The sequence below is a fragment of the Malaya genurostris genome, chromosome 1 (genome assembly GCF_030247185.1).
Source record: "Malaya genurostris strain Urasoe2022 chromosome 1, Malgen_1.1, whole genome shotgun sequence".
In the NCBI taxonomy this organism is placed as follows: domain Eukaryota; kingdom Metazoa; phylum Arthropoda; class Insecta; order Diptera; family Culicidae; genus Malaya; species Malaya genurostris.
In genome coordinates, this window is record NC_080570.1 from 144154575 (window position 1) to 144176797 (window position 22223).

Below are 22223 nucleotides of genomic sequence, written 5' to 3' on the forward strand. Positions count from 1 at the left end.
ACAGGATCCTTGTGGCTTCGAATCATGGGTAGAAGTCGTTTTTGTAAACATTCCTTGATTTATATTTCGCTGTTCATTGAAGCAGTGGTGATGAAGGGTTTCGAAATCTTACCGCAACTACAAATTGCTCGCCAGGCCATAGCTTTCTTACCAAATTTTTCGACTTCAATCGATGTCTCGGACTGATTTAACACTTGCCCTTCTCGCACCGTATAATATTGTGGTCCCGGGAAGGATTTGTAATCGATTTTCAAGTAGGTTTCGTCGTCCATGATTATGCAGTTCAAATTTCCAGCAAGAATCGTACTGTACAGCTTTCGTACCCTCAGCCTGATCGATGCTTCTTGTTTCGGACTACGTTTTGGTTGTTTCTGCTTCTTATAGGTTCGAAGATTCAAACGCTCTTTAGCACGAAGAACATTTGACTTCGAAGTGCCCACTTTTTAGGCCACATCCCGAACTGAAACCTCCTTCTTGTGCTCGAACGCCTTCAGTATACGTTTATCCAACTGAGGGTTAGCAGGACCTTTTTTCGACCCGTTTTCGGTTTATCCTCAAAGGTGTTATCCTCACCGAACTTCCTGATTGCATATCGCACGGCTTTTTCACTTACTCCTTCCATTTTCGCTATCTTTCTTAGTGACAGTCCGCGTTCTGTGCACCATTTGTACACAAATTTTCGACGTTGTTCTGCTGGAAGTCCACGAATTTCGAAACAAACTAATGAAAACGAATAAACAACTGTTAGAGAAGAGTGTAAACAATAGGACGCAGCCATAAAAATTGACAGATTCTGAACCATTGCGAAATAGAATCGGTTTTTGGTCCATACTTTCTGGGGCAGTCTTTACGTGAAACGTAGAAAATTGTGAATGAAAATGTGAAACGATGAAAATTGTGTACGTAATCTAGACACATAGCCGAAATATGCCTCTGACATTAAAGACTTAGTGTAGCTCTTAGAAAAAAATAAAAGAAAATTACGGTTGACGTAATTTAAGTGTCCCGTAATCTATCAACACGTAAAATAATGCGATGTAAACTTTATCTCAATAAACTGTGAAATGTGATCTATCTTTACATGCTTCGAATCGACGATTCTTGTAAATTTATGCAATTTTTTTTCTAAATGTGTAGTTCTCACAAATTTCTCGCTTTTTGAAGGTAGCTAAAGATAACTACAAGAACAAAGCATTATGCAATACCTTCTAATAGAGCTTGAATGGAAAAGCATAATAGATTGAATGTTTTTTATAGAATTTTTCGAAAATATGAAGCTGAATAACTTTAACGCGTTCAAAAATTAATTATTTATTTCTAAAAAATCAGGAGTGGTACAAAAAGTTTCATGTTTCAAAATTTAAGGTTTTTCTCCCAAAAATATGAAAAAATACCCGCTCCCGACAATGCATTGTACGTATGTTTGTTGGAGAAAGTTGTGTAGTTTTTAAAGATGAACAACTTTGTATAGCATGAAAAACTCATATAAATTGAAAGTATACATGTTTTCTTACAAAAACTCATTTTTGGACACCCTTTTCAGAAAATACATTATATCATGAATTACACTCAAGTTACGGGAATAGTACTTTCAGCAAACTTGTTTGAAATAACTTTCTGCACAACTTTGTCGAAGTAACTTAGCCCCTATGTTGGCTCTGAGCTGAAATAAAATTTTTATCTCACTTTTAGGGGGATTAATCACATAAATAAAATTTGTTAAAAGATGGCGTCTATCATTCTGAGCAACTTTGCTAAAGATACTGTACCTCGAAAACCACGTTTCAATGAGTTATCAATTAAGAGCGTGAAATTACGCTTTTGAACCACTGTGCAATGCCTTTAACATTTTTTTTTTTCAAATTCTCCAATAGAGCGAGCGGTTGCTTCAAAAATCAAATAAAATGGTTGCTTCAAAAATCAAATAATTTGGTGGATTGATATTTTTCTCAACGAAACTTAGAACCTTTTCCGCAAGCCAATTGAGAGTGGTTTTGACATTGTGAACCGACGCTAAATCCGGCCAAAACAGTGGAGGTGTACTATGCTTCTTATATAAATGCAGCAATCTCTTCTGGAGACACTCAGATCGATAGATCCCTGCATTTATAGTTCAGGTAGTTTAAAAAGTTGTTGAATTCAAGCCACAGGAACATATTGCTTGCCATACCAGTACCTTTCGACCGAATTTCTCCACTTGAATCGACCTGTCCGCATCGCTCACATCCTCCCCAACGATGACAGTAAAGTGTTGTGGACTTGCAAGGGTTTTTGAGCCCTACTTTACATAAGTCTCATCGTCCATCAAAACGCATGCACTGCAAATCGCATCAATTTCCGTGTTGCTGTTTGCTTCTTCTGTTCTACACATTGTTTCGAGATTTTCTGCTTCTTGTAGGTTTTTAGGTGATTTCGCCTCTTGATACGCTGGATCATTCCGACAATCTTTCCTGTTTTTTTAAGCCAAATAACGTATCGACATTGATTTGTTCTTCATGATTAGAGATACCACTTTCTGGTCCAGTGTCGGATTGGAAAAACCGAGTTTTCTGTCTCTTACTGGTAGCTCATCCAAAGAACAGTGTTCCCCAAACTTATTAATGATGGTTTTAACACTGGTATGATGAATTCCAAACCGCTTCGCCGATTTTCGCATAGCAATACCCTTCTCACTTAGCCATGTGTCCAGAACCTTAATTTTCACTTTCTTTTCAATACGCGACATTTTGAAAATGCAGAATATCAATCGCACAAATAAGTAAACAAACGAAATCTGACAGCCAAACGCACAGCATGCTGTGATCTGAGCATAACAAACCATCACAAATACATGCGTACAACACAAATGTATGTGGATAGTTTATTTTCGATACACTCCTTATTCACTTAAAGACACAAATAAAACTAGATATTTTTTGCGAATATCTTACAATCCAGCTGTCATTCCATATAAATAAGATCCTATTTGAATATCATTCAATTCTTTTACAAAATGATGCATAAAGCTTGCTTCAGATAGAATTGGAACAAAGACAATTGCCTGTATTTCTGTTATTTATTATTGAATTCAAGACCTTTTTTTATACAAATGTAGCGTTTTCTTCATACTTTTAAGAAAAAATAAGGATAAAATTATTCGTCACGGTTTCGAAGGAATTCTCGAATTTTTCCTGAAACACGGCTCATTAGACGGCGCACACCTTCTTCGTCTATCATTTTAGCTATCTTATTCGATCAGGTCGTCATCTGATTGATGTCTTTGACAACCTTTTCCTTTGCCTTGAGTCTCCTCTTCAAAATTGCCCAGTATTTCTCAACAGGGCGGAACTGGGGGCAGTTGAGTGGGTTAAGGTTTTTCGGAACAAACTGGACCTCTTTCTCTGCATACCATTGTTGAACGACTTTGCTATAATGACAGCTTTCCAAATCTGCCCAAAACATTACGGGATGGCAAAATTGGTTTTTGGAGACACTCTTTTTGGTATAGTTCCGATGTCATTGTCTTATTTGTAACAAAAACTTTCGTTTTTTTTTGCCACAGCTGCAAACGCCTTGCCAAATCATAAATTTTCTTGCAAATTTGTCGGCAAAAACAAATTTAAATTTTGCTTAAACATCCCCCCGAGCCGTTGCCAAGTAAAATTGTTGACCTAGGATTTGCCCGATGTCAGCCTTGACATAGGTTTCATCGTCCGCCCGTCGAACTTGGTCAGCACCTGGTCATATAGTTTCCGAGCACGAATTTTGACCACACTATTCTGTTTTATGGTCCGATGTGGCTGTTTGCTAGCTCGATACGACTTGATTCCTTCCCGGAGTCGAGTTCTCCTCACGGTACTATGGGCAGCACCGAATTTTCTGGCCAAATCACGGTCCGACAGATTAGGATTCCTCTTAATCGTCTTCAAAATCTTACCACGCAGTTTCCGGTCGACAGTTCCACTCCGACGATTGGCTTCAGGCTTCCGAATCGTTATCAATGTTTCCTTATACCGTTTGATAACGCGCCATACGGTATTTCTGGACAATTTCAGCTGTGTAGCTAGCCTAGATGCAGACCACAATGGATTTTCCAAATGACTGTGCACAATTTTTTTTCCTTCTTTCGGCTTCCATGTTGATTGTTTACAAAGTACAGTCGATTTGCGGAATGTCAAAAATCATTCGTGAAGCTGACAAAATTCCCGACACGTGGACGCCAAGAACATCCAAATCTGTCCACCAGGAGCGCCACAATATGAGCAAAAGTTTGCTCCAATTCTAAATGAAGCAAGCTTTAGTAAGCATCAGCTAGGTTCTGGTTGGTGACAACGAATGAATTTTTTTGTAATAAATGAAAAATCAATTATAGAAGAATTTTAGTTATGAATTGAATGGCTACATGTAATGTGTGAAAAAAATGAATGAATCTTCCCCATAATAATCAATTATGCATACTCATAGTTTATAACATAATAAGTCGTACGCCCCTACGTTCAATCGCTGAAAATATTCTATATTTTGATGTGTCGGTTTTGCACGATTCGCTATTGACTGTTCGGTCTGTACAAATTTGCATAATTTCTGTAAAACATAATGATTTTATTCTAATATTTACCAAAAGTATTCGTCAAAAATTACCCAACAGCAATATTATTGTTACCTTCCTCAATGTTACCTACATATTTTATGTGTTTCTTCACTAGTTCTGAATCATTCACTTTGAATATATTTCGTAATAACAATGGTATCGATAATTTTCATTTCAGGATTCTTTTTTGACGTTCCAATTGTGCCTAGATTGTGCTTAAAATGAAAAGAATTGAAAACTACTCTGAGGAAGCCATAAACTCACGATTGAGTAGTCATGAAGTTAAGGAATACCGACGCCATGCGAAGGACGGAGTAATAGAAATTCACTTTTACATCGATGTGAAAGCATTTACTAGATTTTTGGGTTTTGTAACGGTAATTCCGGAGCTTTTTTACCAAGCGGATCAAGCTTTTAATGATGGTGATCTTTGTACATCACGTCAAACGCATTATTTTGATGCTGATAGTGGCGAAAAAATATCGCAAAGTCAGGCAGAACAAAATAGAAACAGAAATAGAACAGCGGATCGATTGAACCAAGAGGGCAATGAGTTATTCCAACAAGGGCGATACAGCGAAGCTCTTGCGAAGTATGAGCAGGCCCACAACGAATGCACTAACGGTTACCGCAACGAGACACAATTCGGAAGAAACAGGGACAAAGCCAAAGCAGAAGTGGATGCCGCCCGCTTGAACTCAGAAGGTAGCAACTTGGTTCGTCAAGGTCGATACAATGAAGCTCGCAACAAATTCCAGCAAGCTTATGATCGATCGCAGTGTCAGAATGAGAGGGCAAGGTATCAAGCAAATGTAGAATCCACTGACAGCAAAATTCGCACTGAAGATCTTAATTCGCGAGCTAATATACAATTCGATCAGGGAAACTATTCCATTGCTGCGAATCTCTACCAACGAGCCTGTGATACGTCATCGACGCAAAGTGACCGCTCTGAGTACGAATCCAATGTCAGAAAAACCCAAACAGAATCGCAAGCAGCCGAGCTGAATTCCGAAGGTGAAAACTTGTTTCGTCAAGGTCGATACGAAGAAGCACGAAACAAATACCAGCAAGCTTATGATAAATCACAGCTAATGGGAGTGTATGCAAAGTATCAAGCAAATAAAGAATTGGCCAATAATGAGATCCGGGCTAGAGATATCAACTCGAAAGCAGATAGAGAATTCAATCAGGGTAACTATCTGGTCGCTGAGAGACTATACCAACAAGCCTCTGACACATCATCAGTGCAAAGAGAACGTTCCAAGTATGAATCTAACGTTAGGAAAGTCAAAATGGAATTGAGAGCAACCGAGTTGAATGCGGAAGGAGATTGTTTGTTCAGACAGGGCAACTATAGCGATGCACAATCGAAATATCAGCAAGCTTATGACACATCCCAGTGTGACCAACAACGTGATATATATATAAATCCAACAGAAACAAGGCTAAGAAGGAAACCAAAGCAAAAACCATTGCCAGTCAAGCTAAGACTCTTTACGATCAAGGACGGTTTCAGGAAGCGGAGAGTCTGTACCAGGCAGCCAACAATTTGACAGAAGTTCAAACGGAACGAGAGGAATATCAAACAGGCATTGACACAGCTAGAACCGAATCACAAGCTATCAAATTGAACGCAGAAGGAGAACGTTTGTTCCGTGAAGGCAGATACAGTGAGGCACAACTTAAATATCAGAAAGCCTCTGAGTACAGCAACGCAAATGAAAAGTACAAAGCCAACACCGAGAAGGCCAAATGTGAAGTCCGAGTTACAACTTTGATCACCGAAGCTGAGGTTCTTTTTAATCAGGGAGAATATCAACATGCCGAACGTTTATACCAGGAAGCTTGCAGTCTGACAGGAGTGGAATTGCGACGGGATGCATGCAAGACGAACATTCAAAACACTAAAACGGAATTGGAAGCTGCAAAATTAAACGCAGAAGGAGAACGTTTGTTCCGTGAAGGCAGATACAGTAAGGCACAACAGAAGCATCAGCAGGCTTTTGAGAAGTCCAAACTTGAAGCGGATCGCAATGAATATTTGGCGAACCAGGCCAAATCCGAGGCAGAAAACCATGCGCAAATCTACAACAATTTAGGTGATACAGCGTTCAATGAGGGAAGGTATCAAGATGCGAAATATTTATATCAACAAGCCTTCAAAAAATCCTCTGTTTTGAATGAACAGTCGAAGTATGAAACGAACATCAGTAAAGCCGAAACAACCGAATTGAGTTCAGAAGGCGATCGGTTATACAGTGAGGGTCGATACAAGGACGCACAGTCCAAATATCAGCAAGCTATTGAAAAGTGTATCATTGAAAAGGAACGCGACAAATATTCGGTATTAGCAAAAAATTCCCTTCTGGAACATCAGGCACAAACTTATAACTCACTGGGAGATGAAATTTTCCAAAACGGAAGATATGAAGACGCGGCATATTTATACCAACAAGCCTGCCATTTATCGTCAGTCAGGAAAGAGTGCGCTAAGTACACGTCAAACATAGAGAAAACCAGAGTCGAATTTGAAGCGGCCAAACTGAATTCCGAAGGAGATAGTTTGTACCGTCAAGGTAAATTTGTTGACGCCAAACATAAATACGAACAAGCGGCTACCAGAACGCATTCCATTCAAGCAAAAGAAAGATACTCGATCAACGTAAAGAAAGCAAACCAAGAGATGCAAGCTAAATATTTCCAAACGCTAGGCAATGATCTTTTCAATCAAGCAAAGTATCGGGAAGCTGCGGGTCTATTTCAGCAAGCGTGTGATACATCACAACTAGAAACGGAACGCAATGCGTACAAGTCAGACATGGACAAGGCTGAAGCGGAATCGAAGGCTGCCGAGTTCAATTCCGAAGGAGATCATTTCTACCGTCAAGGCAGGTACGCTGATGCAGTACTCAAATATCAGCAAGCTTTGGAGAAATCCAATCTCGAGAACGCGCGCGAAAAGTATTCAGCAAACAATCTTAAAGCATTTGCTGAAAAACAGGCCCAAATTTTCAACTCACTGGGGGACAGTATTTACAGGGAAGGTAGGTACGCAGACGCCGAACACTTCTACAAGTTGGCTCACGAGACATCAGCGATTCAAGAAGAACGTTCCAACTACAAGTCAAACATTGGTAGAGCTCGAGCGGAGTTGGAAGCAGCAGAATTAAATTCAGAAGGAGATAATTTGTTCGATCAGAGCAAATATGAAGAGGCACAGATCAAGTATCAGCAGGCTTTTAAGAAATCTAACATCGATAGCGAACGCGCAAAGTATCTAGCAAACGAACAGAAATCCAAGACTGAAAATCAAGCACAAATCTATAACACTCGTGGTGATGAAGCGTTCAAGCAGAGAAAATTTGGAGAAGCTATGAAACATTACCAACAGGCGTTCGGTGCATCATCAACTCTGAAGGAACATTCGCGGTACAGCTCGAACATAATCAGAGCCAAGGCAGAATTGGAAGCGGCTGAATTGAACTCAACGGGAAAACGTCTGTTTCTACAAGGAAGGTACAAAGATGCACATGAGAACTTCCTGCAAGCGCACGAAAAATCTCAGCTTAGCGACAAGTGCGCTAAATATAGAAAATACCGGGGACAGATTGCTACAGAAATCGAGGCCTGGAAATTGAGTAGACAAGGCGACGAACTCTTTAATCAAGGTAAATATGAAGACGCAGCAGAAAAGTACCAAGCAGCTGTTAATACATCGAAGCACACCAAGCCGCGTCAAATACACACCATTCAGAGGGGAAAATGTTTAACAACGTTAGCTAGGAAGCATTGGGATAACGCTTGGGAGGCGGAGAATGAGGGCAAACCCGAAGAAGCTACTGAACTCTTCCAAAAGGTAATCACTTTACTGAAAGACGCACATCGTCTAATACCGGATGATGACACCATCCAAAGATTAATCAAAGCTTGCGGTTTGAAGTTGGAAGGTAATGCGCTTTTCAACCAGGGCCTAAAAACTCAGCAGGGTGCACTTCACTTACTCAAGAATAATAATAAAAATCAAATGAAGTCAGTGAAGGAATTGTTTGATAAAGTTAACACGGAATTGTCTCAGTCGAAGCAACTATTCGAACAGGGCTGCAGTTTCGACCAACGATTTGAGGATTGTGTAGAAATTACTCAGGAACATATGGACGAGAATGATCGAGCGAAGTCAGTTTTGGAGGAGCAATTGTGCAACAACCAGATATACGGAAATCTAAGTGTCAACAACTTCTGTGGCGAGAAACCGGTTTCGGAATTCGAAAATTGCCACAGAATACAGCAGTTTAACGTGGTGATATGAAAATCAAATCACCAAACGTTCTGCCTCAGTTGGTCAGTCATTTCAATCAGTTATTCACCATGGATCTATATTTGAGCGTAAATCGAACAGCTGCAGGTTGTTTATGGGGGTTCTATAATAGAACTGTAACTGGAACAAACATATCCCCATCAAGCCGTTCTAGTTTTATTCATACGAACAGTTCTACTGTCGACTTTTCTCTCTGTCAACTGTTCTATATTTGAAATATGTATAAAACGCTGCTGGGGCTGCCAGTTTCTATTGTTGTAATTTCAAGGTTTAAACCTTAAAACTGACGTAAATTATGTATCGGTAATACGCTCTAAAATTATGCACAGTCGTTCAATCGTCACTGAGTAGCGTGCGTTTCGTTAAAAAAAAAAACAATAAAACCTTAGCGGTAGTCTTGGTAATGCCAGGCGCACAAATAAATCAGACTAATGAGGATGTTCAAGAATGTCTCTGAAAATATCGAGTCGACGTCAATCTACGCAGTTGAACATTCCACGAAGATCCAGTCTCCAGCTTCGAATAGGACAGCGACTAAAAGAGAGCTGGATGAAGAGGACATTTTGCTGTTTCACTTACTGCACGGAAGGACAACGACTGATCCGACTCTTCCATTAGTGTTGCGGGCCAATTCGAAGGACATCCAAAAACAGCAAACGATTCAAAGCAACAAGTGAGTATTAATCAAACACAACACTGAAACTTTCACTGACAAATTTGCGTTCCCACCCGCAGTTCATTCACCCGCATGCTCACTGCTGGCTGCCTTGGTTTTCGGTCCGCCAACCATTCGAGCCATCGAAGCACAGACTGTGCGGATCCGTTCTACTTGTTCATCACCAGCTCAACCGCGTTCGGATTCGCCCTGGATTTCATGTGTTTTCGTGTTCGTGCACCCCGTAAATTCGCCCGTCGTGCGAAACGTGCGGGTGACTTTCGACTGCGCTTCGACCGTTTCGAGAAGGTTTGACGTTTGCATTGTGTCTCGATAGCAGAGATGTAATTTATACAAATTTATCTGTATTGTACAGATTTTTACATACCCATACAGATTTCATACAGAATACAGATCCTAAATTTAGTACAAATTTATAGAGAAAGAATAAAAAATAACCTTTTCCCTCTTCTTTTCTTTGCAATAGGGATTACTTTATTGTCTGAAAGTTGTTTTGATAGTGTAAAGTGACGTCTCTACTCAGTATTGTTCGGCAAACCATCATAAATAGGTTAACTCCAGAACAACGCTTCATAATTGTGGAAATTTATTTTCAAAATCAGTGTTCAATTAAAACTTAAATTTCTTAAAAATGAGGAAGGACACCGCGGTACCGTGGATGGAAATCGATACAGAACCATGATCAATGAAAAATGGACGAAATGAGGTTTTAACAGGATGGTGCCACTTGTCATACTGCGGCCGAAACAATCGACTTATTGAAAGAACATTTCCACGATAGCATTTTTTGGAGAAATAGACCGGTGAGTTGTCCCCCCCCCCCCCCCCCCCCGCGTTCGTGTGATTTATCGCCACTCGGTTATTTTTTGTGGGGATACGTGAAGTCATTGTGTTGTAAGCCCACAGCACTCAATCGCTGAGAAAATTCCGTACTTGTATGTGTCGGTTTTGCAGGATACGCTTTGTGCGATGATTCGTTCAATTCGTGTGATTTGGTGTGTCTTATTTTGGCACTGAATTTCACCTCGATGCTCGTTCATATAAAAATTTTTAGAAAACTTCAACTTTGAATTATTTGTGGATATCTCATACCAATGAAACTTTCATCACAAATTGCTGAGCATATTTCCGATCATAAGGAGAAGAAATTATCTTGCTGCGTTAAATACAACCAAAGATATTCACTATTAAGTTCTACCCATTCCCGTACAGGGAAAAATTTTAAAAGGAGTATACAGTAAGTCGTATTCACGACAAAAATCCGTTGTTTATTATAAATTCGATGTTTACAACTGTCATTTTTTCAAAAATCTGTGATCAAGCCAAAAAACTGGCAAAATTTGTGTACGTTTCCCGTTACATAACACATGGATCAATAAGTCCCGAGACTAACAATGGAAACAACTTTTTTTTGTAGAATTTTTTTTATTCATCAACATAATCACTTTTTAGGGTGATACAATGGTTTCAACGTTTTTCCAATTTTTCAATACCATGTTTATAAAAATATTTATCTTTCGCTTCAAAATAAGCTTCAGTTTCAGCGATGACCTCCTCATTTGAGCCAAATCTTTTTCCCTGGAGCATTTTTTTAAGATCAGCAAAGAGCCAGTAGTCACTGGGGGCTAAATCTGACGAGTATGGGGAGTGGGGAAGCAGATCAAAGCCCAATTCGTTAAATTTCGCCATTGTTTTCATCGACTTATGGCAGGGTGCATTTTGTTCCATCGAAAGCAATCGCTGCACCCACTTGGAAAAAACCTTTTTCATGCTCAATTTTTCATGAAGGATTGTCGCGACCTTTTCTTTTTTTTTGCTCACCAAGTCAGATTAGCCTATCATGCTTCATAGAGAAAATGCTGCCAGCAAGAAATACTTGCTGACTGCAGATTTTTTTTTCGGATATACAGACTTTTGCAACCCTGCCTGAAGATATTTTAAAATTTTTCCTGGCATCTCTGCTCACGTTCCAGGCATAGAAGAAAACCACATTCAATACCTAGGATAGGAACAGACCACTGGCTTGTATTTCTAAATAGAAATGCACTTTCTTATTTTTGTGGATCCCTGTAGTGAATTTGAAAAGCCAATGTTTGCGGAACAGACGGAAAGATGATAAATATTCAATGTAATTTCAATTACAACTCAATAAAATTATAATCTTTAGAACTTGAGTTCTAGATTTTTCGAACTGCTTCGCTTGCGAAACAATGCTTTGCACTTCATATTTACTTCATTTTTAGATTATGGCAAATAGTTTTTAACACTTTGATTTCACCCTGCAGCAACATCAATTAGAAGGCCACGATTCAACCTTCGCGTAAACGTTATTTACTGGAACTCCGAAAGTAGGTGGAAAGTACTCAAAATAAAGCAGTTTTGCGGTTCCTTGAAGGACTAGATTTCATACTGATTCCTTTTCACTCGATCCTATCTATTTATGAATCATGCAGCTTCACAGGGATACAAAAATGACTCGTTACATTTCCATCAGTCGTTGACAGCGGTACGATTATTGCAATACAGCAGACAAGTGCGATGAACTCGTGGAAAATGTGTCAACGTGAAACAGCAGTCGAGAGGAGAAAATGCGTGTTCGACCTCCAGCTTGCGCAGCCCGTAAGAATTAAATTGTATCCGCATTGTATGCAATCACCTTCTCAGTTTCGCAGTATCAAGCGAAAGCTTTAGTAATTGTATAGTGTTCTTTTCTGTAGTATGAGGAACGTATTTTTCTTTTGTTTTGTTTCATATCTATTTTTCAGATTGTTCATCGTACAGAAATAAGAGTAATCTCTTCATATATTTTTTGCAAAGAACCCATTTCGCTTTTATATCAGAAATAACATCCTGTAAACACCAGCCTCCACATACATTTTCAGCGCCTTTGGTTTAATTGTTTCCATTAGAAGTATAAATGAAGGGTAGTAACATTCAGTCGGTGTTGAACAGTCGTTCGCACCGCACGCGTATAGCTCTTGGCTCCTGGAATTTTTTTTCTGGCTACCTAGAGTTTCATTGATTCAAGGCTTCAGTCTTTTTCAAGGCTACCTGAATCACTAACTAAGTGACTAAGTGATACAAAGAGTGATATTAGAGTGACTAAGTGATACAAAGAGTGATATTAGAGTGACTAAGAAATTAATCAGCCTTTTTTAAGGCTAGCTAGGAGTCTAATCGAAGACTAATTTAGCCTAGTTAATTTAATTTAAAATTTCATTAATTTCAAAAATGCCTGCGTCCAACCGGAAAGGCAACAAGCCTAAGGCTAAAAATAATTCAATACGGAATAAATCACAATCCGTTATTCAACATTTTTCTAATAACATTCATGATCTTATAGAATCTGAATGTAAAAATAAAAGACAACGGACGGATTTCCCTTCCGTTGATCCTATGCCGTCTAACAATATTTACGAGATTCTTCCTGAATCCGATTGTAGCGACATAGAAGAAAATTCTTCAAAAATTCCCAAAATGGACGCTTGTCGTTCTGGGAAGAAACATCAATCTATGCCACCAGTGACGGTGATGATTTCCGACTTCAAAGCATTCCGTACTGAGCTTTCTACTTTTCTCCCGGAAGTAAAAGTCTCATTTCAAATCGGACGAAGAGGAGAATGTCGAGTCTTGGTGGATGGATTGGAAGATTACGAAAGTCTTATTCGATATTTGTCCGAAAAACTTCATAAATTTTATTCATATGATATAAAATCAGACAGACCTTTCAAGGCTGTCTTGAAAGGATTATCAAATGATCAAAGTATTGATGAAATTAAAAATGAACTAAAAGAATTGCTTGGTTTTGCCCCTTCCCAAGTAATACTTATGAAAAAAAGAGCGAATGGTACTTCTAAACCACGCTCTGGAATTTCCCATGAACTTTACCTAATACATTTCAATCGAAGTGATGTAAACAATTTGAAAACTTTAGAAAAAGTACGTTTCATTTCCCACATTAAAATTCATTGGGAACATTATAAACGGCATAATCGTATTGCAAACTTAACGCAATGTCGTCGTTGCCAAGGCTTCGGTCATGGAACCAAAAATTGTCATATGGATATACGGTGTTTGAATTGTGGTAAATCGCATTCGAAAGACGCTTGTCCAATGAATGAAACCACTGATAAATTTTCATGTTCAAATTGCAATGGAAATCATAAATCCAATTATTTGAAATGTCCTGTCAGGGAAAAAATTTTAAACGCTCGTTCGCTTAGACAACAAGTCAAATCAACGACCTTAAATTTACAGAACATACCTGAAAATTCTTCTAAGGCACCTGCCAATTCGTCTTCTAACGAAAACAATTTATTGACAGGTAGATCGACCTCGTCATCATCTTCTTCTAATGTCAGTTATGCTGGTATATTAGGTAGAAATCTATCTCCTATTTCTTCTAATGTAAATAATCAAAACACAGGACCGCCTTGCAGTTCTTCTTCTAACGAAAACAATTTATTAATAGGTAGACCGACCAAATCATCTTCTTCTAATGGCAGTCTACCTACAAATATTCCTTCAATGCCATTCGCTTCTTTAAATGAAGTCGATTTAGGCGATATAACTGAAAATAAAATGATCTACCTACAAGATCAACTTTTTCAAATGATCATCCAAATGAATTCGACTTCATCACTTTTTGAAGCATTTCAAATCGGATGGAAATTTGCAAATAATATTATAATGAATTTAAAATTTAACAGTGATGTTAAATAATTATTTGAATATTTTAAATTGGAATGCTCGATCTTTGAAATCGAGTGAAGATGAATTTTATAATTTTCTCAAAGTTCACAAAATTCATATTGCCATTGTGACAGAAACTTTTCTTAAACCAAATGTAAAATTGAAAAGTAATCCACATTATGTGGTTCATCGATTTGACAGGTTTACTGGAATTGGTGGTGGAGTTGCCATTTTTGTCCAACGGCAAATTAAACATCGAATTTTACCTTCTTTCAATACTAAAGTTATTGAAAGCTTGGGAATCGAAGTTGAAACCATTCATGGAATTTATTTCATCGCTGGAGCATATTTGCCATTCCAATGCACCGGCGAACAATTAAATTTCTTTAAAGGCGATTTGCAAAAACTTACAAGATATCGATCGAAATTTTTCGTAATAGGGGACTTAAATGCTAAGCATGTCCAGTGGAATTGTAGGCAAAATAACAGTAATGGTAAAATACTTCATAATCAACTCTCAGTTGGTTACTTCACAGTTCTTCATCCCAGTAATCCTACTTGTTTCTCTTCCGTGAAAAACCCGTCTACAATTGATCTGGTTCTAACAGATCAAAGTCACATTTGTAGTGAACCGATTACTCATGCTGATTTTGACTCAGATCATCTTCCTGTAACATTCAGACTTTCCAACGAAGCTATAATTAATCCAATTAGTTCTATTTTCAACTATCATAGAGCAAATTGGTTGGATTACAGATCTCACATTGAAAATCATGTGGATCATGAAACTATTTTAGAAAATTCTGCGGATATCGACACAGCAATTGATAATTTGAATCATTATATTATCGAAGCTAGAAATCTTTCAGTTCCCAAAGCTCAAACTAAATTAAATTCTCCTATCATCGATGACAATCTTCAACTGCTCATTCGGTTGAAGAATGTTCGTCGACGACAATATCAACGTTCTCGTGATCCTGCTATGAAAAACATAGTTAAGGATTTACAAAAAGAAATTAAACATAGATTTACTCTTTTGCGAAATGAAAATTTCGCTAAAGAAGTTGAACAAATTAAACCATATTCTAAACCTTTCTGGAAACTTTCTAAGGTTCTTAAGAAACCTCAGAAACCTATTCCTGCTCTCAAGGAAGGAAATCAAATACTTCTTACAAATGGCGAAAAAGCTCAAAAACTTGCTCAGCAGTTCGAGAGTGTCCACAATTTTAATTTGAACGTTGTGAGTCCTATTGAAAATGAAGTCTCACTGAAATATGATCATATTTCAACCCAAGTGTTATCACACGATGACATTATTGAGACGAATTTTGATGAAATTAAATCAATTATTAGAAAACTTAAAAACATGAAGGCTCCTGGTAATGATGGAATTTTTAATATTCTTATTAAAAATCTTCCCGATGTTGCCTTGAGACTCCTGGTTAAAATTTTCAACAAGTGTTTTTCATTAGCTTACTTCCCAAAAAGATGGAAAAACGCTAAAGTAATTCCTATCCTAAAACCTGATAAAAACCCAGCAGAAACATCAAGTTATCGCCCAATTAGCTTACTTTCTTCTATCAGTAAACTTTTTGAAAAAATTATCTTGTTAAGAATGATGACTCATATAAATGAGAATTCAATTTTTTTACCAGAGCAGTTTGGATTTCGTCATGAACATTCAACTACTCATCAACTTGTCAGAGTAACGAACGTGATAAAATCAAATAAATCTTCTGGGTTATCCACTGGAGTTGCTCTTCTAGACATAGAAAAAGCATTCGACAGTGTTTGGCACAAAGGTTTAATAGCAAAAATGTCTGATTTCCAGTTTCCTATTTATTTGATCAAAATAATTCAAAATTATTTAACTGATCGTACTCTTCAGGTTAGCTATCAGAATTGTAAATCTGAATTGCTACCCGTACGAGCCGGTGTTCCGCAGGGTTCGAGTGTAGCTCCAATCTTGTATAATATTTTCACTTCTGATCTTCCAAATCTACCCGTTGGTTGTCAGAAATCGCTATTCTGTGACGACACAAGTCTGTTAGCCACAGGTAGAAATCTAAGAGTGATCTGCAGTCGCCTACAAAGAAGTTTAAATATTTTCAGTGATTATCTGTCAAAATGGAAAATTAAACCAAATGCAGCAAAAACGCAATTAATTATCTTTCCTCACAAGCCAAGAGCTTCTTTTCTTAAACCAAACAATAATCACATTCTCAAATTGAATGGCTTGGAATTGACATGGTCTGATCAAGCTAAATACTTAGGTTTGACGTATGACAAAAAACTCACTTTCAAGGATCACATTGAAGGAATCCAGGCAAAGTGTAATAAATATATTAAATGTTTATATCCTCTTATAAACAGAAATTCTAAGCTCTGTCTAAAAAACAAATTGTTAATTTATAAACAAATTTTCAGACCAGCCATGCTTTATGCGGTACCAATTTGGTCAAGCTGTTGTTCCACCAGGAAGAAAACGCTTCAAAGGATTCAGAATAAAATTCTGAAAATGATTCTGAAGCGTCCTCCCTGGTTTAGTACAAATGAGTTACACAGACTCACAAATATAGAACCATTAGATGTAATGTCACATAATATTATAAGCAAATTCCGACAAAAATCGATGCAATCTTCAATTGAATCGATTCGCTCTCTGTATTAGTTAGTAAGTTAGTATATAAGTTCCTTTTCCCCATTACACAATACAAGTAGGTTTAGAATTTTCCCTACACAAAAATCTCAGAATTGCGGAAGCAAATGATGTCTTCATGGTAATAACCAAATCATATATATATATATATATATATATATATATATATATATATATATATATATATATATATATATATATATATATATATATATATATATATATATATATATATATATATATATATATATATATATATATATAACAGGGCTGAAAAGTCACCACTTGTGGCTGAACACCCAATTTAAATCTTAATAATTTAATTTTAACTCATATTCCAATAAATAGTTATTTAAAAAAAAATAAAAAAAATAAAAAAAAAAAAAAAAAAAAAAGGGTAGTAACATTGCTACTGCACTACCAAACATGGTATGCAAAGCTTCTTCTCTCAATATACCAGTATATTCATCTTATTTTCCTGGTCTCAAGAATCGTTTTCATTTTTGGATATACTTGCAGGATTGACGAATGTAAATTGAAGTCGAACCGAAGAAAAGAAGAAAAAGCGATCTTGCGAGACGTGACCTGGCGAGAGAATGACGCAATTTCGCCTGCAAAATTTTGACAGCTACCGGAATCTGGTCAGGCTTCTGCCGGTTGCCATTATTTCTCACTAACTATTTCATACTTGTTAATTGCAGTTTTTTTTCGGATATACAGACTTTTGCAACCCTGTCTGAAGATATTTGAAATTTTTACCTGGCATAATGCATAAAAATATGACATCCCAATATTTTTTTATGTTCTTCGACAGTTGTGCGAATATTAATTGTCTGCAAAATGACTGCAAGAAGCTTCGTAAACTGATTGAATTGAATTTTCCATCAAATGTCTTAGAAATTATTCACACGATAAGTAAGTACGTTGAATTTCCGACGAATTTTTATGAAAAACGGTTCAGAGGAAAAAGGAGTTGGCATCACTGAGAGTACGATGTAGTTTCTAAGTCAGAGATGCCATTTATACAGATTTATCTGTATTGTACAGATTTTTACATGCGCATACAGATTTAATACAGAGTACAAATTTCTTACAGATTTCTTAAATTTATTACAGATTTAAACAGATTTCACCAAAAGTATTAAGGAAAAAGTTAAACTATCTATTAGTATTTGAGCTATCTATTGGTATTTGAATGTAATTAGTAATGACGAGAAAAATGTTTAGGAATCAACGTACAAATCACTTTTTAAAATATATATTTTTTGTGCAGATATTTAATGAAGAACACTGAAAACCATTTAAATTAAATTTTGTAACTAAATTGAACTTAAAAGTTAGACAAATCTTGGCATCATGAAACATTATTGCCAGACTGACAGTTGTATTACCTGACTCGACGTTGCATATTGGGTTTTGGAAATCCATCTCAACTTATGAAGTGAACATTTTCAAATTAGACAAGTATATGGCACCATAATTCAATTGTTGTTGATAGGAAAAAACTATAAAATTTCGTCGATGAATATAATATAAGATATGAAATTTAATCTACCACTCTATAACCATAATCTATTGGAATAACACCTTTTAACATAATTGTATTGTAGAAATTTCATTTTATTAGCGAATACAGATAAATACAGATATTTTATACGAATCAGTAGATTTTCTATGAAAATATCTGGCATCTCTTGTCTAAGTGCTGCTCTAAAAACAGTCTAATTTCAATCTGATGTTTTGATACGTATAGTTAAAAATGTGGTCGAAACAGTTATTTTGAGTGAAAATGCAGGTGTGGCAAGTGTGTGTTTAGTAGTGAGAGTGCGATTTATTGCATAATGTACGATTCAGACGATCCGGCTTCTTCCGTCACCGTCACCGGAACGTCAGCCTCCGTCAAAATTAGTCAAATGAGTTTTCCCTTTGCGCATTCACACGATCCAGCAGAGATCCGGAACGTCAACGGCAAGCTTCGTCAACATTTCTCCGAAAGAATATTTGACGGACTGTGATTATCGCACACATACACGATTCATATGATTACGGTATTGAGCTGACGTTCGTTATGTATGTATTCGGTGACAAGATTCCACTCTTAAACATAATATACCACATATAAGTAATTAAACTTATCACTAGATTTGAAAAGTACGTTACGTTGTTGTGTGGAACTGATTGTTTTGTTTTTTCCTCTTCCTAGTTAATTTTGAAAGTTATTTATTCGATTAAAAGGTAGGAAAACAACAGATCGATTGGCTTCAAAAGCTCCCAGATTTTGTATTAGTGGAATAAAATTGTGCGAAACTAAGTTCTTCAAACTCTGCGTGTAAGATAATGACATGACGGACACGGATAGGAAACCGGATCGTGTAAATCAGAATGACGGTGACGAACGTTGACGTTCCGGTGACGGTGACGGAAGAAGCCGGACCGTCTGAATCGTACTTAATGTTGATGCTCAAGCGGCGGAAACTGAGAATTTACCGCCCCAAAATTCAACGATATTAACCGATCGAAGCGCCATCGGCATATCATTCTCTGTGTTATCAGATTTATATGGAATGTGTGAAAATTTACAAGTCAATCGTGTTATTCAAGCTGAAAATCTAAAATTGGTATCATTATTGTTTATTTAATGAAAAGTCAGGAGTGGAGTCAGTGAGTGAGTATGTACAGTGAAAATGGTTTGCTTTTACCAAGCTTCATTTTCTTGGTTCATTGTACATTTCCACTCATTCGTTCAATCACGAAGTGCAACTACGGGTGATCTACTTCGGCTTAGCTCAGCTCAACTCTTTGTATGAAATAAAAACTTAAATTAGCGACTTAGGCTGTGAACCATTTCGCGGTTAATTTTAACTTTTAAATAATATCTGACATTTGAGTGGTTGTTTTGTTGTCGAGTAGTTAAGTTAAGTAGTTAGTAGTTAATTTAAACTGCGGCCCATTTCAAAATTTGGCAGACGGAAAGTTATTCGAGTTTATTTTCCATTGGAAATAATTTCTACTAAAAAATTAATATTAGAATTTTCATTGCAAGATTTTTTTCAGTGTCGGAAAATAACTATCGATCTGTCAAAAATAACCATAATCACTAAAAACTGCTGGGATATTTCGCGATGAAAACAAACATCATCTGTTATTCCGTTAAATTTCGATTCACACGTTATATCAGGTGACCGTTACTGGCAAGGATTGGCAATGGAAAGGAGCTGTTTGTAACACTTATTTAATGCACTATGCTAACCTCGCGGAACGTTTTCACTTCCGGACCGTGTATTCGTGTCAATAATAAAAGCCTTAAACTAATCTACACTACAGGCGAAGCACCGTAAACATTGACGCAAGTTGACTGATCGTCTGAATTGTTCTTAAAACTGTTTGTTGTTAGGTGTTACCTGATGAAAATAAACTAATTCCAAAATTGTGAATGTGCATTTGTGGCGGTAAGTGAGCTGTCAGAAAGGTTCATTGTCACGCTATTAAAGTCGACCTGCTGTTCGGTAGATTGGTTTCGGTAAGTAAGGAAGAGCGAAACTATTTTTTTCGGGCTAGTAAGGAAGGGCGAAACTATTTTTTTCTCTTTATTTTAGATGGTTTCCGAACCTTTTACTACTGGAAATAGTAAAGGAGACAATAAAATTACTCGCAGATTTGTCTTAGTCGCGAAAACCAGCCAATTGCATGAAAAATGCGCAAGGGCGTATCTTTATAATTCACACAGGAAGCATAAAAGTAAACAAATCGAAAAAGGGCATACTCTTTTTATGTTGATTTATTCAGTGGATATAGAAGCATAGTAGTAACATTTGCATGCCTTTTGAAGATAAACTAACAATTCATCGACTAATCTTAAATTGATCTGAGAATATACGATAATTTCTAAACACGGTTTGAAACCAAAGTCGAAATATTCATCGATAATTTTCTCCATTTGCTGTCAATGTTAGATTCGCCGTTCTTTGAAAAACAGCTGATTTACACATTTATAACTCGTAAAAATTGCGCTCCGTTCCGTTCAGCAATTTCATCTATCTTTGGTTCTACACCGATTTTACTGGCTTCCGTACATCAATCGTGCAACTCTGGCCGACTGGTGGATACTTTTAGAGGCCAGTAAATCGTCTTGATAAATTGAGCGTTTCTAGCAATCGTCCACTTGCGATTGGTGGTAACTGGAAGTAATAACTTTGGGATTGGACTAATTGGTCGAGTCTTAAGCGAAAGCTGGCGAAAATTGAAACTCATTAAAAACGAGTTGGCCATCGACTAATTAAAAGGGATAATTACCGGTTGATCGAGGCCGCACCGTACGAAATAAGAGGCCATGGTTCCGAAACGTGTGCAAACTCAATTAGTGGAAATTCCCGGCAGTATAGTTTTCGAATGCATATCTTCGCACAAGCTTCAGCAAATAAACTTGTCTCATATTTAATTTGAATCAGTATTAATAAAAGCAGGTTAGTTTTCGTCACCGCATGATAGCAGTATTCAAAGGCTGTGAATTGTCCCAGATCTATTTCAACGCATCTTTTGGTACAATGACTCATAATGGTGACGTAGTTAATACCAGCGTCATTATCATCGTTCCTTTTCTTTTGTGTAAATCATCTTATAATAATGTCAAAATAATCATCGTCCCAATTGATCACCCGTTTGGAGTTTTATAACCTAACTTCGACGAACAAAAAAAAATTACCGATACGGGACTTGCACCGGGAAACAGTCACACTGACCCAAAGACTGACTAAAGCAGCGTCACGCAGTTCACTGACCAAAAACAGTTGTGTAACATAAATTCGGCACTGGCCAGAGACGGCAGCCCAGCAGAAGATTCATTCCATAAAGACTGCGCGATTACGGTACAGGGTGGTTACTTATTTCAGCATTGGATCAGAAGGTGCACCCCTGTGAGTACGTGTAGTTTTTCGATCGTTTTCCATTACGGCAAAAGTTTTGCTCAGCGGATGCCTTGGCCAGTTTAAATGCGTCGAACAATTAAATTATTATTACTTGAAATCGTAACGGGAGGGATATCTTTTTCTGTCGATTGTCTTTCCAGTAAGCTAAGATGCAGGGTCTTTTGTTTTTGTAAGTTGATACCTGATTTTAGCACATAACTCTTTTCATTACCTTTCACCATTTTACCTAAAATTAAATTATCGAACGGAACCCCGACGTTAGATGGAAAGTATTGCACAGTCCACACTAAATCGAGCTGCACAATATAAAAGTATGCTTAAGCAAAAGTGCACTCCTAAGTGCAACCAGAGCTGCTAAATGTCACTATCAACGAGCAACTTTG

At 37.2% G+C, this 22223-nt stretch overlaps 2 protein-coding genes across 3 annotated transcripts in view; one reads left to right on the forward strand and one right to left on the reverse strand.

Annotated features, from left to right (window-relative positions):
* LOC131426037 (uncharacterized) overlaps positions 1-22223 on the reverse strand; it is a 93154-nt gene that overhangs the window by 65415 nt on the left and 5516 nt on the right. The window lies entirely within an intron of this gene.
* LOC131426038 (uncharacterized) lies at positions 9274-9934 on the forward strand. Its single transcript, XM_058588443.1, has 2 exons — positions 9274-9561; positions 9624-9934. The coding sequence occupies exons 1-2, from the start codon at positions 9320-9322 to the stop codon at positions 9856-9858; spliced, it is 477 nt and encodes a 158-aa protein (XP_058444426.1). The 5' UTR covers positions 9274-9319; the 3' UTR covers positions 9859-9934.

What these genes read in the sequence shown, in the direction of transcription:
- LOC131426038 (XM_058588443.1), top strand. Translation starts at nt 9,320, where the DNA reads ATGAGGATGTTCAAGAATGTCTCTGAAAATATCGAGTCGACGTCAATC. An exon ending in CAAACGATTCAAAGCAACAA is followed by an intron (nt 9,562 to 9,623) that starts GTGAGTATTAAT and finishes TCCCACCCGCAG; the next exon opens with TTCATTCACCCGCATGCTCA.